We start from the raw sequence: 14,367 nt of genomic DNA, 5'->3' as shown, positions 1-14,367 counted from the left end.
GTTTGCTTGATACATTTTTTTTTCATCCTTCGAGTTTTAGGTTGTTTGTGTCTCTAAGTCTATGATGTGTCTATTGTAGGCAGCATATAGACGGATCATTTTTTTTTTTTAATCCATTCTGCCACTCTCTGTCTCTTTATTGGTATATCTAGTCCATTTACATTCAGTGTAATTATGGATAGAGTTTAGTGCTGTCATTTTGATGTCTTTTTTTGTGTGTTGTTGAGTTTCTTTTTCCCGCTTAATGTTTTGTGCTAAGTAGTTTATCCTTATATATTGTTTTTTCCTCTTATTCGTTGTTTGTTTGTTTTTTTCTCTGCTGAGTCCTCATTTTTTTTGTTATATTTTATTTTGATGAGTAGGATTGCTAGTCTCCATTGTGGTTACCTTAATATTTACCCTATTTTTCTAAGTATAAACCTAACTTTTATTTCTTTATATCACCTTGACTTTGTCTTCTTATGAAAGATCTATGACTACATTTTTTAGTCCCTCTTTATTGTTTTAATGTTGTCTTCTTTTACATAATGACATTGCTGTTTCCCCATTTTGAGCATTTTTTTATCTTGATTAATTTTTGTGATTTCCTTTATCTGAGTTGACATCTGGTTGCTCTGTCCTGTATTCTAGTCTTGGGTTCACATCTGATATTATTGATTTTCTAACCAGAGAACTCCCTTTAGTATTTCTTGTAGTTTTAGTTTGGTTTTTACAAATTCCCTAAACTTCTTTTTATCTGGAAATGTCCTAATTTTGCCATCATATTTGAGAGACAGTTTTACTGGATATATGATTTTTGGCTGGCAATTTTTTTCCTTCAATACTTTATATAAGTCATCCCATTGCCTTCTGGCCTTCGTGGTTTCTGCCGAGTATTCCGAGCTTGTTCTTATCGACTCTCCTTTGCAGGTGACTTTTCGTTTATCCCCAGCCTCTCTTAAATGTCTCTCCTTGTCTTTGGTTTTGGCAACTTTGATTATTATATGTCTTGATGACTTTCTTTTGAGATCTATCTTTTGTGGAGTTCGATGAGCATCCTGGATAGATCTGTTCTCATCTTTACAATATCAGGGAAGTTTTCTGCCAGCAAATGTTCAAGAATTCTCTCTGTATTTTCTGTTACCCCTCCCTGTTCTAGTACTCCTATTACTCATAGGTTATTTCTCTTTATAGAGTCCCACATGATTCTTGCAGTTTCTTCATTTTTTCAAATTCTCTTATTCGATTTTTCTTCGAATGTATTGGTGCCAAGTGTTTTATCTTCAGTCACACTAATTCTGCCTTCCATTTCCTCAGTTCTGCTCCTCTGACTTTCTATTGAGTTGTCTAATTCTGAAATTTTATTGTTAATCTTTGGAATTTCTGATTGCTGTCTCTCTATGGATTCTTGCAGTATATTAAAGTTTTCATTATGTTCTTGAATAACCTTTTAAATTTCTTCAGCTGCTTTACTTGTGTGTTCCTTGGCTTGTTCTTTTTTCTGCCTGAACTCGTTTCTAATGTCTTAAAGAGCTCTGCCTATTAATCTTTTGTATTCTACATCTGGTAATTCCAGGAAAATACCTTCATCTGGAAGATTCCTTGATTCTTTGTTTTGAGAGCTTGCTGAAGCAATCATGGTCAGCTCCTTTATGTGATTTGATATAGACTTTTCTCTGAGCCATGTATAAGTTATTGTATTAATTTATTTTGTTTGCTTACTGTATCCTAGCTTCCTGCTTTGTTTTGTTTTGATATGCCCAAATAGGCTGCTTGAGTGAGCTAGCTTGATTATTTTTGCCTTCGAAGCTCTAACTTCCTGTCACCAGATGTCTAGAGCTGTTACCAGGAATACGAGCCTAGGAGTCAATTCACTTTTCTTGTATGGATTTAGCTCAGGTGTCCAGGTAGTTGGTCATCAAGTGTGTGGTATAGACACTGTCCTACAGTCTTAGAGGAGCAGAGCTGTGATTGGTGTAGGCAAAGGTCTTTGGTTGCAGCAGGGGGTCACTTTCTGAACAAGGCAGGGGGCTGACAACCATGCCCCGAGTGTCTGTGAGGAAACTGTGTCCCTGTTCCTTCGAGCTCACAGGTGGGTCAGTTCTGCAGCTGGATCATGGGCACCGAGTGCTTTTGGTTATAAGGTCTGGGTGGTACCACTTATCCTTTGACCCCTCTAAGGAGTGGCTAGGTGACATAGGTGGAGCCACCAGCCCTTAGGCCCCTGATGTGGGTAGGTGAGGACCCTGTTTAATAGCAAAACAGTGTCAAACAACAAAACCTATCTTTCCACTGCACAGTTGAAACAGTTACAGTTGAAACAGTTACCAACAAGGGCCTATTCCCCTGAAATGGCCCACACAGGTCCATGCAGGGGTGAAATGTATGCAAGTCTGCAGACTGTATGTGCCTGGATAGGAGCTGCTTCTGTTATGAGCTCCCTGCTTAGTGGAGCTGGCAGATTATCTTTTCCCCCAATTGTGAATTTATTTCTTCTCCCAGGCTGGGAGAATGGCTCAGGGTGCACAGCAGGGTCTATCTCAGACCCAGGGAAATTGATATCCACTGAAACCAGCTTGGAGGCTGGGGGCACGGTACAATAAATGCAAGTACTTAGCTTTAGCTGAGAGCGCCATTCTTCCCTGGTTCCAGAGGTGTGAGTAGGCTGTGCGGCTCGCTGTCTGTCCCTGAGGAAACCGCATCTGGACCATTCTACCAGCACCACCGCAGTTGCTCCAGGAATCGTGCCTGAGGGTTCCTGCTGAGGCAAGTCCGGCAACTCCTCACTGCTTCTGAACCGTCTGTCCCTCCCCCTGCCGCTTAGTCCATTTTCTGACTTTGCCTTTGATGTTCAGGGCCCCTAGGTTGTCATATGTAATTGTTTCACTTGTTTTTTCGGGTCTTTGTTGTAAGAGGGATCACTGGAAGCATCTGATTTCTCCACCATCTTTGCCTCACCTCCGGGTTTGGTGTTTTTTATTTTTTTTTAAGCCCCTGGTGAAGACCCTGGGTGGTACAAACACTTTAAGTGCTTAGCAGCCAACCGCAAGGTTAGGTTTGAGTCCATTTACAGGTGCCTGGGAAGAAAGACCTGAAGATCTACCTCCAAAAAGTCAGCCGTTGAAAACCCTGTTGTTGTTAGTTGCCATCGTGTTGATTCTGACTCATGATGGCCGCATATGTTACAGAGTAGAACTACACCGTAGGGTTTTCTTGGCTGTAATATTAACGGAAGCAGATTGCCAGGCTTTTTCTTCTGCAGTATCACTGGGCGGTTTTGAACTGCCGACCTTTAGGTTAGCAGCCAAGTGTGTAACTGTTTGATCACTCTGCTCTGACACACATGGGTCACTATGAGTCAGAGTCAACTTGATGACAACTGGTACCGGTAAGCCCCTGGTCCAGGCGGTGGACCACTTTGCACCAGGGATGGAGCAGCTTGCCGGGGGTGGGGGTCCCTGTCCACTGTGTCACCTTGTCATCCCTAGGCCTTGACTCACACAAGCCCTGTTCTGGAATGTTCTTTCCTGGCTCCCCCTCACATCTTTCAAGGCTCAGCTCAGGCCTGCTTCCTGCAGGAAGCCTCCGGTGCCCCCCGCCAGCAGCGCCCTCCTTTCAGGAGACCTTGTGTGACTGCATGCTGTGGCCTTCTGGACAAGAGCTCTCCAGAATGGGTGCCGACCTGCCCAGGGCTTGCAAAGGATCACTCACTGCAGAGCCGGAAGAAAATGTAGCACTTCTATCTGTACTTAATTTTTAGCCTTATCCCTTTAATATTTGTATATGATTCATCTGTACATAAATAGTGTACCAGGGTACAAATATTCAACATTGTAAATGTATATAACATGAAGAAATGCATCAGTAATGGGAATAAAACCAAAATCAAAGCCAAACCCATTGCTGTCGAGTAGATTTCAGCTCCCCAAATTTTATTTTACTGATGGGGTAAAATTAAAAATATTAAAAAAAAAAAAATTGAAGACAACTGTGGAGCTCTTTAAAACAAGAACTGTGCCGTACTCCTCTCTCAGTGCCCAAGGCCAGCCCCAGACGATGTATTTGCTCAGTCAGTCACCTTGTGGGAGGGGGTGGGAGGCACTCACCAGCTGCCCGCAGGCTGGTCCTCCTCCATCCAGCTGCAAGTGTCCCAGCCAGCCTGATTCCCTGTGGCCCTGGCTGCCAGCCTGCGCCCCACCCCACAGCCACCCGTCTGTGGCCACGCAGCCTGCCTTGGTCGCTCTGTGTCTGCAGAGTGGTCAGCTGCCTGCTTATAACAGTCTCTAGAGCTGTCTGCGTCGTGACTTCTACCACTAGTGGGCAAGAGAGCCAGCAGGAGCCGGGGGCAGGCCTGTGGGCCCAGTGTGACTCCCAGCCACAAGCCCAGCCTGGATCTCGGCCCTGTCAGGTAGCCTTAGCACACTGGGAGCCTGGGCAGAAGGGGGCTGGGACCTGTTGCTCCCACACATCAGAAACTCAAAAGTCAGTGCCATTTTGTAGCTGTTGTGGGCAGCGTGGAAGGAGGAGGCAGGCAGACTTTGTGCAGACTGAGGCCTTGGCCCTACTGAGCCTGTAATTTGATCCCTTCCTCCTCCCTCACTCCTTTACCCCACATCTGTAAATAGAACGACCAGGGAGCCAGGGCCCTGCCACTGCAGCAGGGGGCACCTGTCCTCCTCCCTCCCCACTGGCATAGGGAGGACAGTGACAATTCTAAGACGTGGCCACTGCCCATAGGAACTAGAGGGGACAGTGCATATACACAGGGCCATTTGGGGCCAGAGGTGGCACCAGACCCCGGTCCCCGAGTCCCTGCTGTGCACCTTCTTCTGCTGCAGATGCCTCCTCAGCTCCCGAAAATGAGCACATACCGAGCCAGGTTCTCGAGAGCCAGCCCCAAATAATCCCTTCCGACCTCAGGATTCTAGTCTGGGCAAACGGACAGGACTCAATTCAGCTCCAGTCACCTTTTTCCCCTTTTGGCTGGTTCAGTTTCTTTTTGAGGATGTAAACACCATCTGGGGTTCTTCAAGGACCATCAAACGCCCTGTCTACCTTGAAGGCCCCTGGCTTCCCCATTGGCAATGGTGTCTGCCCGTCCTGGGCCCCGTCCCTTGCTGCCCTGTGTTTGTTGAGTCATTGACGGCCGCATCTTATCCGCCTCCCCTGCCCACTGGACTGTAAATCATCCTAGCGTAGGGGCCACATCCTCTTAGATGGGAGGGGGAGAGAAGAGGCTTCTTTCCAGTAGGGATCTACTTGGGATAATTCAGATTGCTAGCAAATGTGGAAAAGACAATCTGGAGGTCTCAGTGGAGGGAGGTTACCCTCCCTGCCCATAAGGGTAAACTTATGCTGGGTCTGCACTTATGCCTAGTGCGGTTGCAGCTGGGAAAGGCCTGGTGTATCTCACAGCCTTGACTGACCCCAAGGGAAGCCTTGATCCTCAGGCTTCAGACCACAGGGGTCACTGGGTCCCCAAGTTGGGATCTACATTCACCTGGAACACATCACCAGTTCCAGCCTGGGGAGCCCAGAGGTCACCTGCACAGCCCCCCATCCCAAATCTCCTCTTGATCAGCACTTTCAGCCCCGCCCCCAGGGCAGATGTGGTGGTGGCAGGGTCTTCTGCACACCTTCCTTGGCCTTACCCCGCCTCTGGTACCCTGCTGTCCCTGCTGGCACCACTGAGCATTCACGTGGTAATACTGGACAGCACTCAACTGAGCAAGTGCCTACTGTGTGCTGAGCACCGTTACGCATGTTTTACATCAATTTATTTACTCTACGGCATGCCCATAAGGAAGGTACTGTTACTGTCTCCATTTCATGGCTGGGGAAACTGAGGCACTGACTGGCCCGAGGTCATGCACACCAGCGAGTGGCAGGGTCAAGACTGAACCAGGCCGTCTGGTTCCAGAACAGCTTTAGAAAGGGTGCCTCAGGTAGCCCCTCCCCACGCGGATGCCCGGCTCCCAGGCTGCACTCTGGGGGTGGGTCTGGGGGCTGCTTTCAGGAGCTCATCACCACCCAGGGGAAATGTAGAACCAGATGGAAGGTGCCCTCTTTGGTGGTGGTTGCGGGGGTGGCTATCCGAGCATGAGCGGCCTGGGATCCTGGCTGGTGTCCGACTGCAGGCGTGACCTCTGTGTCTGTGGACTCTATGGTCCCCACAGAAATGGTCCCACAGCAGCCCAGCTCGGCCAGTCCCTGGTGTCCTGGGAGAGAGATAGAGAGATGTTTCCAGACCACTTTAAAAATGAGCAAGAGGTTAAGGGAATTGCTTGCAACATGTGAGGTGGGACAGGAACGTCCTTTGCACACGTTCTCAGGAGGGACCAGTCCCTAGAGAGGGACATCGTGCTTGGTAAGGTAAAGCGTCAGTGACAAAGAGGAAGAGCCTCAAAGAGACGGACTGACACAGTGCCTGCAACAATGGGCTCAACGTAACGATTGTGAGGATGGTGCAGGACCAGGCAGTGTTTCATTCTGTTGTACATAGGGTCACTATGAGTCGAAATTGACTCGACGGCACCCAACACTGACAAAAGCACGGGCGGAAGAGGCAGAAAGACCTGAGTTCTGCTCTCGCCTTTCCTCACTTCCCATCTGTGCCGCCTTCAACAAGTTACCTCAACCTCTCTGAGCCTCCGTTTCCTCGCCATTGAATGGGGCGCAATAATAGTACCTACTTCCTAGGGTTCTTTTGAGGGTTAGATGACAACCACTCATGTTAAGGGCTGAGAGCAGTATCCGGCACAGAGTGTTGCTGTCAGCTGCTGTCAGTTGGCCCTCAACTCATGGTGTCCCCACACAGAGCAGAACAAAATGCTGCCTGGTCCTGCGCTCTCCCCTTGATAGGTTGCAGATAAGACTGTTATGATCCATAGGGTTTTCATTGGCTGATTTTCAGAAGTAGATCGCCAGGCCTTACTTCCTTATCTTAGCCTGGAGACTCACTGACACCTGTTCAACACCACAGCAACAAAGAAGCCTTCACTGACAGACGGGTGGTGGCTGCACATGAGGTGAGTTGGCCAGGAATGGAACCCAGGTCTCCCGCATGAAGGCGAGAACTTTACCACTGGACCACCCGTGCCTCAGCACCCTATAAATAGGAGCTGCTGCTGCCTTGTAAAATATCCATGGCAGAGTTTTTTAAAACCCTTCGGGATTGCATTCCTGTCATCTCAGAGCACAGAACGTGATGTCCATTTTATAAAGGTGGGGACTCTGTTGGGACCCTGAGGCCCCGACAGGCGCGCTGACTTGTCCAAGGACGAACATCTGATGTGTGGAACAACCGGGCATGGCCTCCTGGTCTCCTCCCCTGTCCCTCACTGTCCCATATCAGCCGGTGTTGAGAGGGTCTGGAAGACTGCTGTGGAAAGTGGGAGAGGCAGACCCCATGTATGTTGTTAAAAGCCACCCTACTGCGGCACTTGTGAGGCAGCGGTCCTTAACCCCCGTGCTGAGGACCCCTGGGGACCCATAGGTTGGTGAGGCCTGTGGACTTCTCACAATGCTGCTCTTAAATGCATAAAGCAAAATGACACAGGGTCACAGCAGAGAGCAGCTCTGTTGAAACACATTTCCTGTTTTTTTACAGATGTACCGTAGTAATGTGTGTGTACGTGAAATAACAAAATCTACCATCACTTTAAATTAGCGATGAGTTTAGATAATATTCGGAGAACTCTCTCAGAATGCAATTTGTGGTTTGACATTGATCAGTATCGGCAACACACTCACAGGTCCTGCCAATATACTGTTGTGTTTGTTGCGTACCGTCACACTTGAAGGAAATGGCAAATTTCAGACAGAGATTAGTGAAATTAAAATAGAGTTTTTCCCACCCAAGTTGACTGCAGACCCCTGGTCCCAAGACCAGAGTGTCCTCTGTGCCACTCACATCTCGGACTTAGCGAGGGAAAACCCAGGGTGCCCAGCCTGTCCCAGGCACCTGTTCACTGGGCCGTCCCACCCCAGCTCTCCCCACAGAGAGAAAGGTTCATGCAGAATTTCAGTGTTCGTTCTGTCATTCAGCAAACGTTGAGCACCAGCTCGGTGCCAGGCCCCGTGCCAGTCAGTGAGATCCAAACTCCAATGAGATGAGGTCCTTGCCTTCCAGGTGCTTATCATGGTACTTAAGGGACAGCGCAGAGGTACCATTCTGGAAATGCAAACTGTAAACAAGAACAAGGAACCTGTCTGCCCTTCCTGGTAATCAAAGAATGCAAATTATAATAAACTTGCCTTTGTAGTCTGCCTTTTATAATGTATTACGAAAACCCAAACCCATTACCGTCCAGTCGATTCTGACCCATTGTGACCCCGTGTGTTACGGAGTAGAAATGCTTATAGGGTTTTCTTGGCTGTCATCTTTATGGAAGCAGATCCCCAGGCCTTTCTTCCGTGGTATGTCTGGGTGGGTTCAAACTGCCAACCTTTAGGTTAGTGCCACCCAGAGACCATTTATATTATATATTTTTAATGTTATGATGATACTTAGTAATGGTCAGGTTGGGGATACATGGTCACTCCTGGCTAGAACCGCTGTCCATCACATAACCGTTTGGAAAGAAGTATGGGCCTGCATAGCATTGATCACGGAAATGTCACACCCTTTTCTCAGTCCTCTCAGTTCTGGGAATTCATCCCCAGGAAGTAATTCAGCAGGAAGGACAAGGGTGGGAGACAGAGAAAGGTCCTTCTCCCTCCTCCTCCTGGGTCTGTGCACCCTTGTGGGGGGCTGGGTCCTGCTCAGTGTGTTCCTCTAGGGCTGGCCAATGGTAGGTACGCAGCGAAAGCCTGTTGGGTGAATATTTGACCATAGTTACTATGGATAAGAGGAGGGAGTGCGGGAGGGGAGTCTGGAGGCCTCTACTGACCAGGTTCCTGCCTTCTCTTCTAGCCCCTGTAATGTCAGGAGACATGGACAAGCCGCTGATCAGCCACCGCCTGGTGGACAGTGATGGCAGCCTTGCTGAGGCTCCCACTGAGGCCCCCAAAGTGGGCATCCTGGGCAGCGGGGACTTTGCCCGCTCCTTGGCCATGCGCCTGGTGGCCTCCGGCTTCAGTGTGGTCGTGGGGAGCCGCAACCCCAAACGCACAGCTGGGCTGTTCCCCTCCACAGTCCAAGTGACTTTCCAGGCAGAGGCGGTGAGCTCCCCTGAGATCATCTTCGTGGCTGTGTTCCGGGAGCATTACCCCTCGCTGTGTGTTCTCAGCGACCAGTTAGCTGGCAAGATCCTGGTGGATGTGAGCAACCCCACAGAGCAGGAGCACCTTCAGCATCGCCAGTCCAATGCCGAGTACCTGGCCTCCCTCTTCCCCACCTGCACAGTGGTCAAGGCCTTCAACGTCATCTCTGCCTGGAGCCTGCAGGCCGGTCCCAGGGATGGGAACAGACAGGTAGGTTCCGGGGAATGAGAACCCTGTCATAACAACAATAAATATAAACAGCTAACTTTCATTGCCTTCAGCGTGCTGGGCTCCTTGTGTTATTCTCACAACATTGCCCAGTTCCCTTTTAAAAAGGAGGAAATGGAGGCTTAGAGGTGTTAATGAACTTACTCAAAGTCCCACAGCTGGTGAGCTGGGATCTGAACCCAGTCGATATCCCAAAGCCATGCTATGGTAACTGGGCTTCCTAGGGGGCAAGGAGGAAAAGGTTGATGGCTTTCCTGTTACTGTTTGGAGTCAAGAAGGAGAAGGATTTTGCTTTGAGAATTCGACTCAAAGAAGAAAGTAACACACTTGTGTGCCAGGCCTTGAGGAAGGCAAGTGTGTTCCAAAGTTTATCTCATTTATTCCAAAGGCTTCCAGGAGCTGAGTGGATTTCTGAGAATAGTCAACCAAGGGTTTTTCTGAGGGTGGAAGGTGGCTTCCCAAGACCTCCCCAGAGCAGCTAGGACCACATGCATTTCTTGGCAGGAGGAGCTCTTACCAAGGCAAGGTGGTTTTTAATGCGAAGAGGCCACCTGAATTTTCCTGGAGGAAGACTGCCTGACCCCAGGTGTCTGTGAGAACCTCTGCCAAGGAGTCAAGCCAAAGTACCCTCCTCTCAGACCAGCTCTGAGCCCAGGCTCAGTTGGAAGGTCCAAGAAGCCCAGTACCCCTGCGTGCAGGCAGTGTCACAGGACTGCCATGTGTGGACCAGCCAGAAAGCCGTGGGCGATGCTTTGGTAGCAGGGCCTAGAGGGAACAGTGAGCAGGCTGGCTGGAGAAGACTTTGTGGTGGGCCTTGAGTTGGGCCCACCTGATGTGGAGAGGCACAGGCAGGAGGGAGAGCACTCCAGGTTGAGGGGACCACCTGGCAAAGGCACAGATGTAAGAAACAAGGCTCCCAGACTTCACTTTCCTCATCTGAAAAATAAGGATAATAGTACGTACCTGGCAGGTGTGCTATGAGGCTGAAGGGTATGTGAAGCCTGGTACATAATAGGTGCTGGGTTAATTTTGGTAGACCAGACCGTCTAAGTAGTATCAACAAGGTCAGTGTTTGATGATCAGAGGACATCAGTAAGCCTGCAGTGCCCTATGAGGCTGGGAAGGCAGCTTGTGGAGGGCCTTGCGTGTTGGTTCAGGGCCCTAGGGGACTGAGGACGTTGCCGAAGGGAACCCTTCTGGACCAAGGGGTGGAACTGCAGCCCCAGCTGCACATTCTGGGGCATACGCAAAACCCTGTTGCTGGCCCTGACTTTGTTAGTGGTGGGGGAAGAATTTGGAAACGGATAGTGGTGACGGCTGCACAATGTGATGAACGTATTGAATGTCACTGAACTGTTCGTGTAAAAAATGTTGAATTGGCAAACGTTTCCTTACATACATTTTTACCACAATAAAAATAAAAAGCTCTACTGCTGAGTGACCCCCAGGACAGACCCCTGTCCTCTGAAGCACCTACGCCAAGGGCCCGTGGGGTCTGCCTAGATGGGCGCTTTGCTTGTGGCTGTTGATGTCCTCAGCCCTGATGGCTCTCCTTGAGCAGTGGGCATTTCAGGGCATGCCGGGCAGAGGCTGGGCGGCCACAGGGGTCTTGTCCTGGTGGCCTGACCCCTGGCCTGGGAGTCAGAGTCGCCTTCTACTCCCAGCGCCTCTGCCCCTCTGGGCCTTGCTCAGTGTCCTCAGCCATGGACTACATGTGGTCTAGATGCTGAGGCCCTGCCCACTCCCGTGGCCTGTGACCTCGTCTGATCGACTTCCTGTCCCTGTTCCCGCAGGTGCCCATCTGCAGTAATCAGCGGGAAGCCAAGCGCACCGTCTCGGAGCTGGTGCAGGCCATGGGCTTCTCGCCAGTGGACATGGGGTCCCTGGTGTCGGCGCGGGAGGTGGAGGCCATGCCGCTGCGCCTCCTGCCGGGTTGGAAGGTCCCCGCCCTCCTGGCCCTGGGGCTCTTTGTCTGCTTCTATGCCTACAACTTCGTCCGGGATGTGTTGCATCCCTACCTGCATGAGGGCAAGAACACGTTCTACAGGCTCCCGGTGTCCGTGGTCAACATGACGCTGTCCTGCGTGGCCTACGTGCTGCTCTCGCTGGTGTACCTGCCCGGCGTGCTGGCGGCCGCCCTGCAGCTGCAGCGGGGCACCAAGTACTGCCGCTTCCCGGACTGGCTGGACCACTGGCTGCAGCACCGCAAGCAGATCGGCCTGATGAGCTTCTTCTGCGCCGCCCTGCACGCGCTCTACAGCTTCTGCCTACCGCTGCGCCGCTCCCACCGCTACGACCTCCTCAACCTCGCCGTCAAGCAGGTAACCGCGCGGCGCCCCTGCGCCCCTGCGCCCCGCGCCCCTGCGCCCCGCGCCCCTGCGCCCCGCGCCCCTGCGCCCCGCGCCCCTGCGCCCCGCGCCCCTGCGCCCCGCGCCCCTGCGCCCCGCGCCCCTGCGCCCCGCGCCCCTGCGCCCCGCGCCCCTGCGCCCCGCGCCCCTGCGCCCCGCGCCCCTGCGCCCCGCGCCCCTGCGCCCCGCGCCCGCCTTCATTCACCACATTCGGGTTAGCACTGACTCTGCCTGTAGGTCCAGTGGCTCCATTGCGCTGTGATTGGTCAGGGCCTGTGTCTTCCAGTTCAGACACAGGGCCCTACCCTTATGGGCACAGCCTACTCAGTGGAGACTTAGAGTAGGCGAATATAAGAAGTCCATTACAGAAGGTATTTAGAAAGTGTAAGTGCTAAGGGTAAAAGTAAAACGGGTGGGAAGGGGTGCAGGCCTAAAGGATAGCCAGGGAAGGCCTTGCTGAGTAGGTGATATCTGAGCAAAGATGTGAAGGAAGGGAGACTGAGCTGTGTGGCTAGCAGGAGGGGTGTTGCAGGCCAGAGGAACAGCAAGTGCAAAGGCCCTGGGGTGGGAGCGTGCCTGGCATGTCTGAGGAGCAGCAGAGACGCCTGTGTGGCTGGAGCAGAGTGAGCAGGGGGTTAGGTTGGGGTGGCAGGAGACAAAGCCTGAGAGGTGGAGGCCAAATCAGGAGTAGGCCTTGAAGGCCCAGGAAGGGCTTTGGCTTTGCCTCTGAGTGACATCCGGAGCCGGTGATGGGTTTCGAGCAAGGGAATGGTGGCCTGACTGACGTTTACCTGGCACCCTCTGGGTTTGGTTTTTTGGTTTGTCTATCCTAAACCCTTATCTTAGCCCTCCAAGCAGGTGCTGTACTGTCTTCATTTTCCACATGAGAAAGCAGGCACAGAGAGCTAAGTAACCTGACCAAAGTCACATAGCAGCAGAGCTGGCATTCAGGTCCAGCTGATCTGCTCAGATCCATCCTCATATCCACAAAACAGTTGAGGAAATTATCCCAGCACCTAAGTTATTCATTCATTCATTCCCTCACTGCACACCCACAGATTGGGCCCTTGCTTCAGCTGGCAGAGGGTGGCGTGGAGGCCAGAGCCCTGGACTTTTGTCCTTGGCACCACATATTGAACAGAAGGACCTTGACCTTGAGCAGATCACAGCCCTGCTTTTGTCCTCAGGGCCCAGATGTGTGGATTAAGGTCTGTTCCTAGTGCTAATGCTTTTGATACTCTTTTGATGGTGTTTTCTTACCCATTTCTAAAGAGCCAGCCTGCTCAGCAGGAGGTTCTGTGGCTCCCCAGGGAACTGATGGGAGCAGGGTTTGCTGCCCAGGACCAGGCAGGTCTGGGCGGCACGGCTGGAGATCCAGGCATGGAAGCCCCTCTCCACTGACAGCTGAGCTGGGAAGAAGGCCACGTCCCCCTCCCTCCCAGAGAACAAAGCAAAGCCTGCTCCTGCCGTCCCTCACCACCCTCCCGCTGCCTGCCTCTAAATCCTCTGCCCTCCTGGATATTATGTTAACCCAATTTTGCCATGATGCAAATACCAAGGCACAGAGGGGTGCATATAAGCTAATTCTCCCTGAGTTCCAAAGACCTTCAGAGATCCAGGCCCTGGGGGGGTTGCCAGGCAACTGTCACTCCCGCAGGAGTGGATCACTGGCTGCAGACACCAAAGTCGTGTCACGCCCAGGGGCTTAAACTTGTTCTGCGGAGTTCCAGGGGTAGAACCAGGGCTGGTGTGTGTGTGACGGGGTAGAGGGTGGTTAGAGGGAGGTGGGGGCTTAACACAGAGCAGCCCAGAAGTGGTGAGCTGCCCAAGCCTGGAGGTGTTTGAGCAGATGCTAGATAACCGCTTGCAGCCTTGTGTCTGAGGGTCACCGTGCCCTCAGGTTCCGAGACTTTGGGCACCTGAGGCTGTTGTGTGCCCAGTCCTGTAACAGCATCCCCTGTGGCGTCCTGTCTGATGTGCGACTTTCCCGGTCTGCTCTTGGCTGCCTCACCACACTGCCCTCTCCCTGGCCACTCACCTGGGCCTTTTGGGTAAACAGAGCTCATTAGTCTGGGCACAGGAAGTCCTTTCTCCAAGTTTCCTTAAACCCACTGAGCCAGCAGATTTGAGGGAAACTGTATCTCAGCTGCAGAGAAAACCCTTGAGACCATGTTTATTAACAGTATTATTGCCAACAACGACCAATATTTGTGTAGCACTTTTTCATTTCCTTGTGTGGTTCCCTGGAAATGTATTTCAAGGTCAAAATCAAAGGCAAGGTTAAACCCACACTGTTTTCCTCTCCCCTAACCCAAATCTAATCTGCACACAGATGACAAAGAGAACTCTCTGAAGCTTGCATCTGTAATGATGTAGTTTGGCAGTTACGTAATGATATAATTTAGCAGTTACATAATGATGTAGTCAGCCTCCATTTTGTGATCTGAGGTGGTCATTCTCCATTTTTTCATAATGCCAATTTTCACATAACAACTTGGTTTTTGGAACCTAACCATGTCGATGAGTGAGGAGTGGGTGTACAGAAGACAGTGAGGTGTGTGTGGGGAAATAGGAAGACAGGCAGTCCTGCCGGCTGTCCTCAGGATGA

General features: G+C 51.2%; 1 protein-coding gene across 3 annotated transcripts in view; it reads left to right on the top strand.

Moving 5' to 3' along the window:
* The window catches only part of STEAP3 (STEAP3 metalloreductase), a 64,353-nt gene that overhangs the window by 33,176 nt on the left and 16,810 nt on the right, over positions 1-14,367 (top strand). For 2 of the 3 annotated variants that reach the window (XM_049889170.1, XM_049889169.1), the window contains exons 2-3: positions 8,894-9,393; positions 11,205-11,732. In XM_049889170.1, coding sequence (XP_049745127.1) covers positions 8,902-9,393; positions 11,205-11,732 — 1,020 coding nt within the window. In that variant the 5' untranslated portion in view covers positions 8,894-8,901. Of the gene's footprint in view, positions 1-8,132; positions 8,203-8,893; positions 9,394-11,204; positions 11,733-14,367 lie in introns of those variants that run through there. The other variant, XM_049889171.1, reaches the window with a different exon arrangement.

This window comes from Elephas maximus, chromosome 6, assembly GCF_024166365.1.
Source record: "Elephas maximus indicus isolate mEleMax1 chromosome 6, mEleMax1 primary haplotype, whole genome shotgun sequence".
Classification (NCBI taxonomy): domain Eukaryota; kingdom Metazoa; phylum Chordata; class Mammalia; order Proboscidea; family Elephantidae; genus Elephas; species Elephas maximus.
Note: the sequence above shows the minus strand (reverse complement) of the source record. Positions and strands in the feature narration are given on the sequence as shown.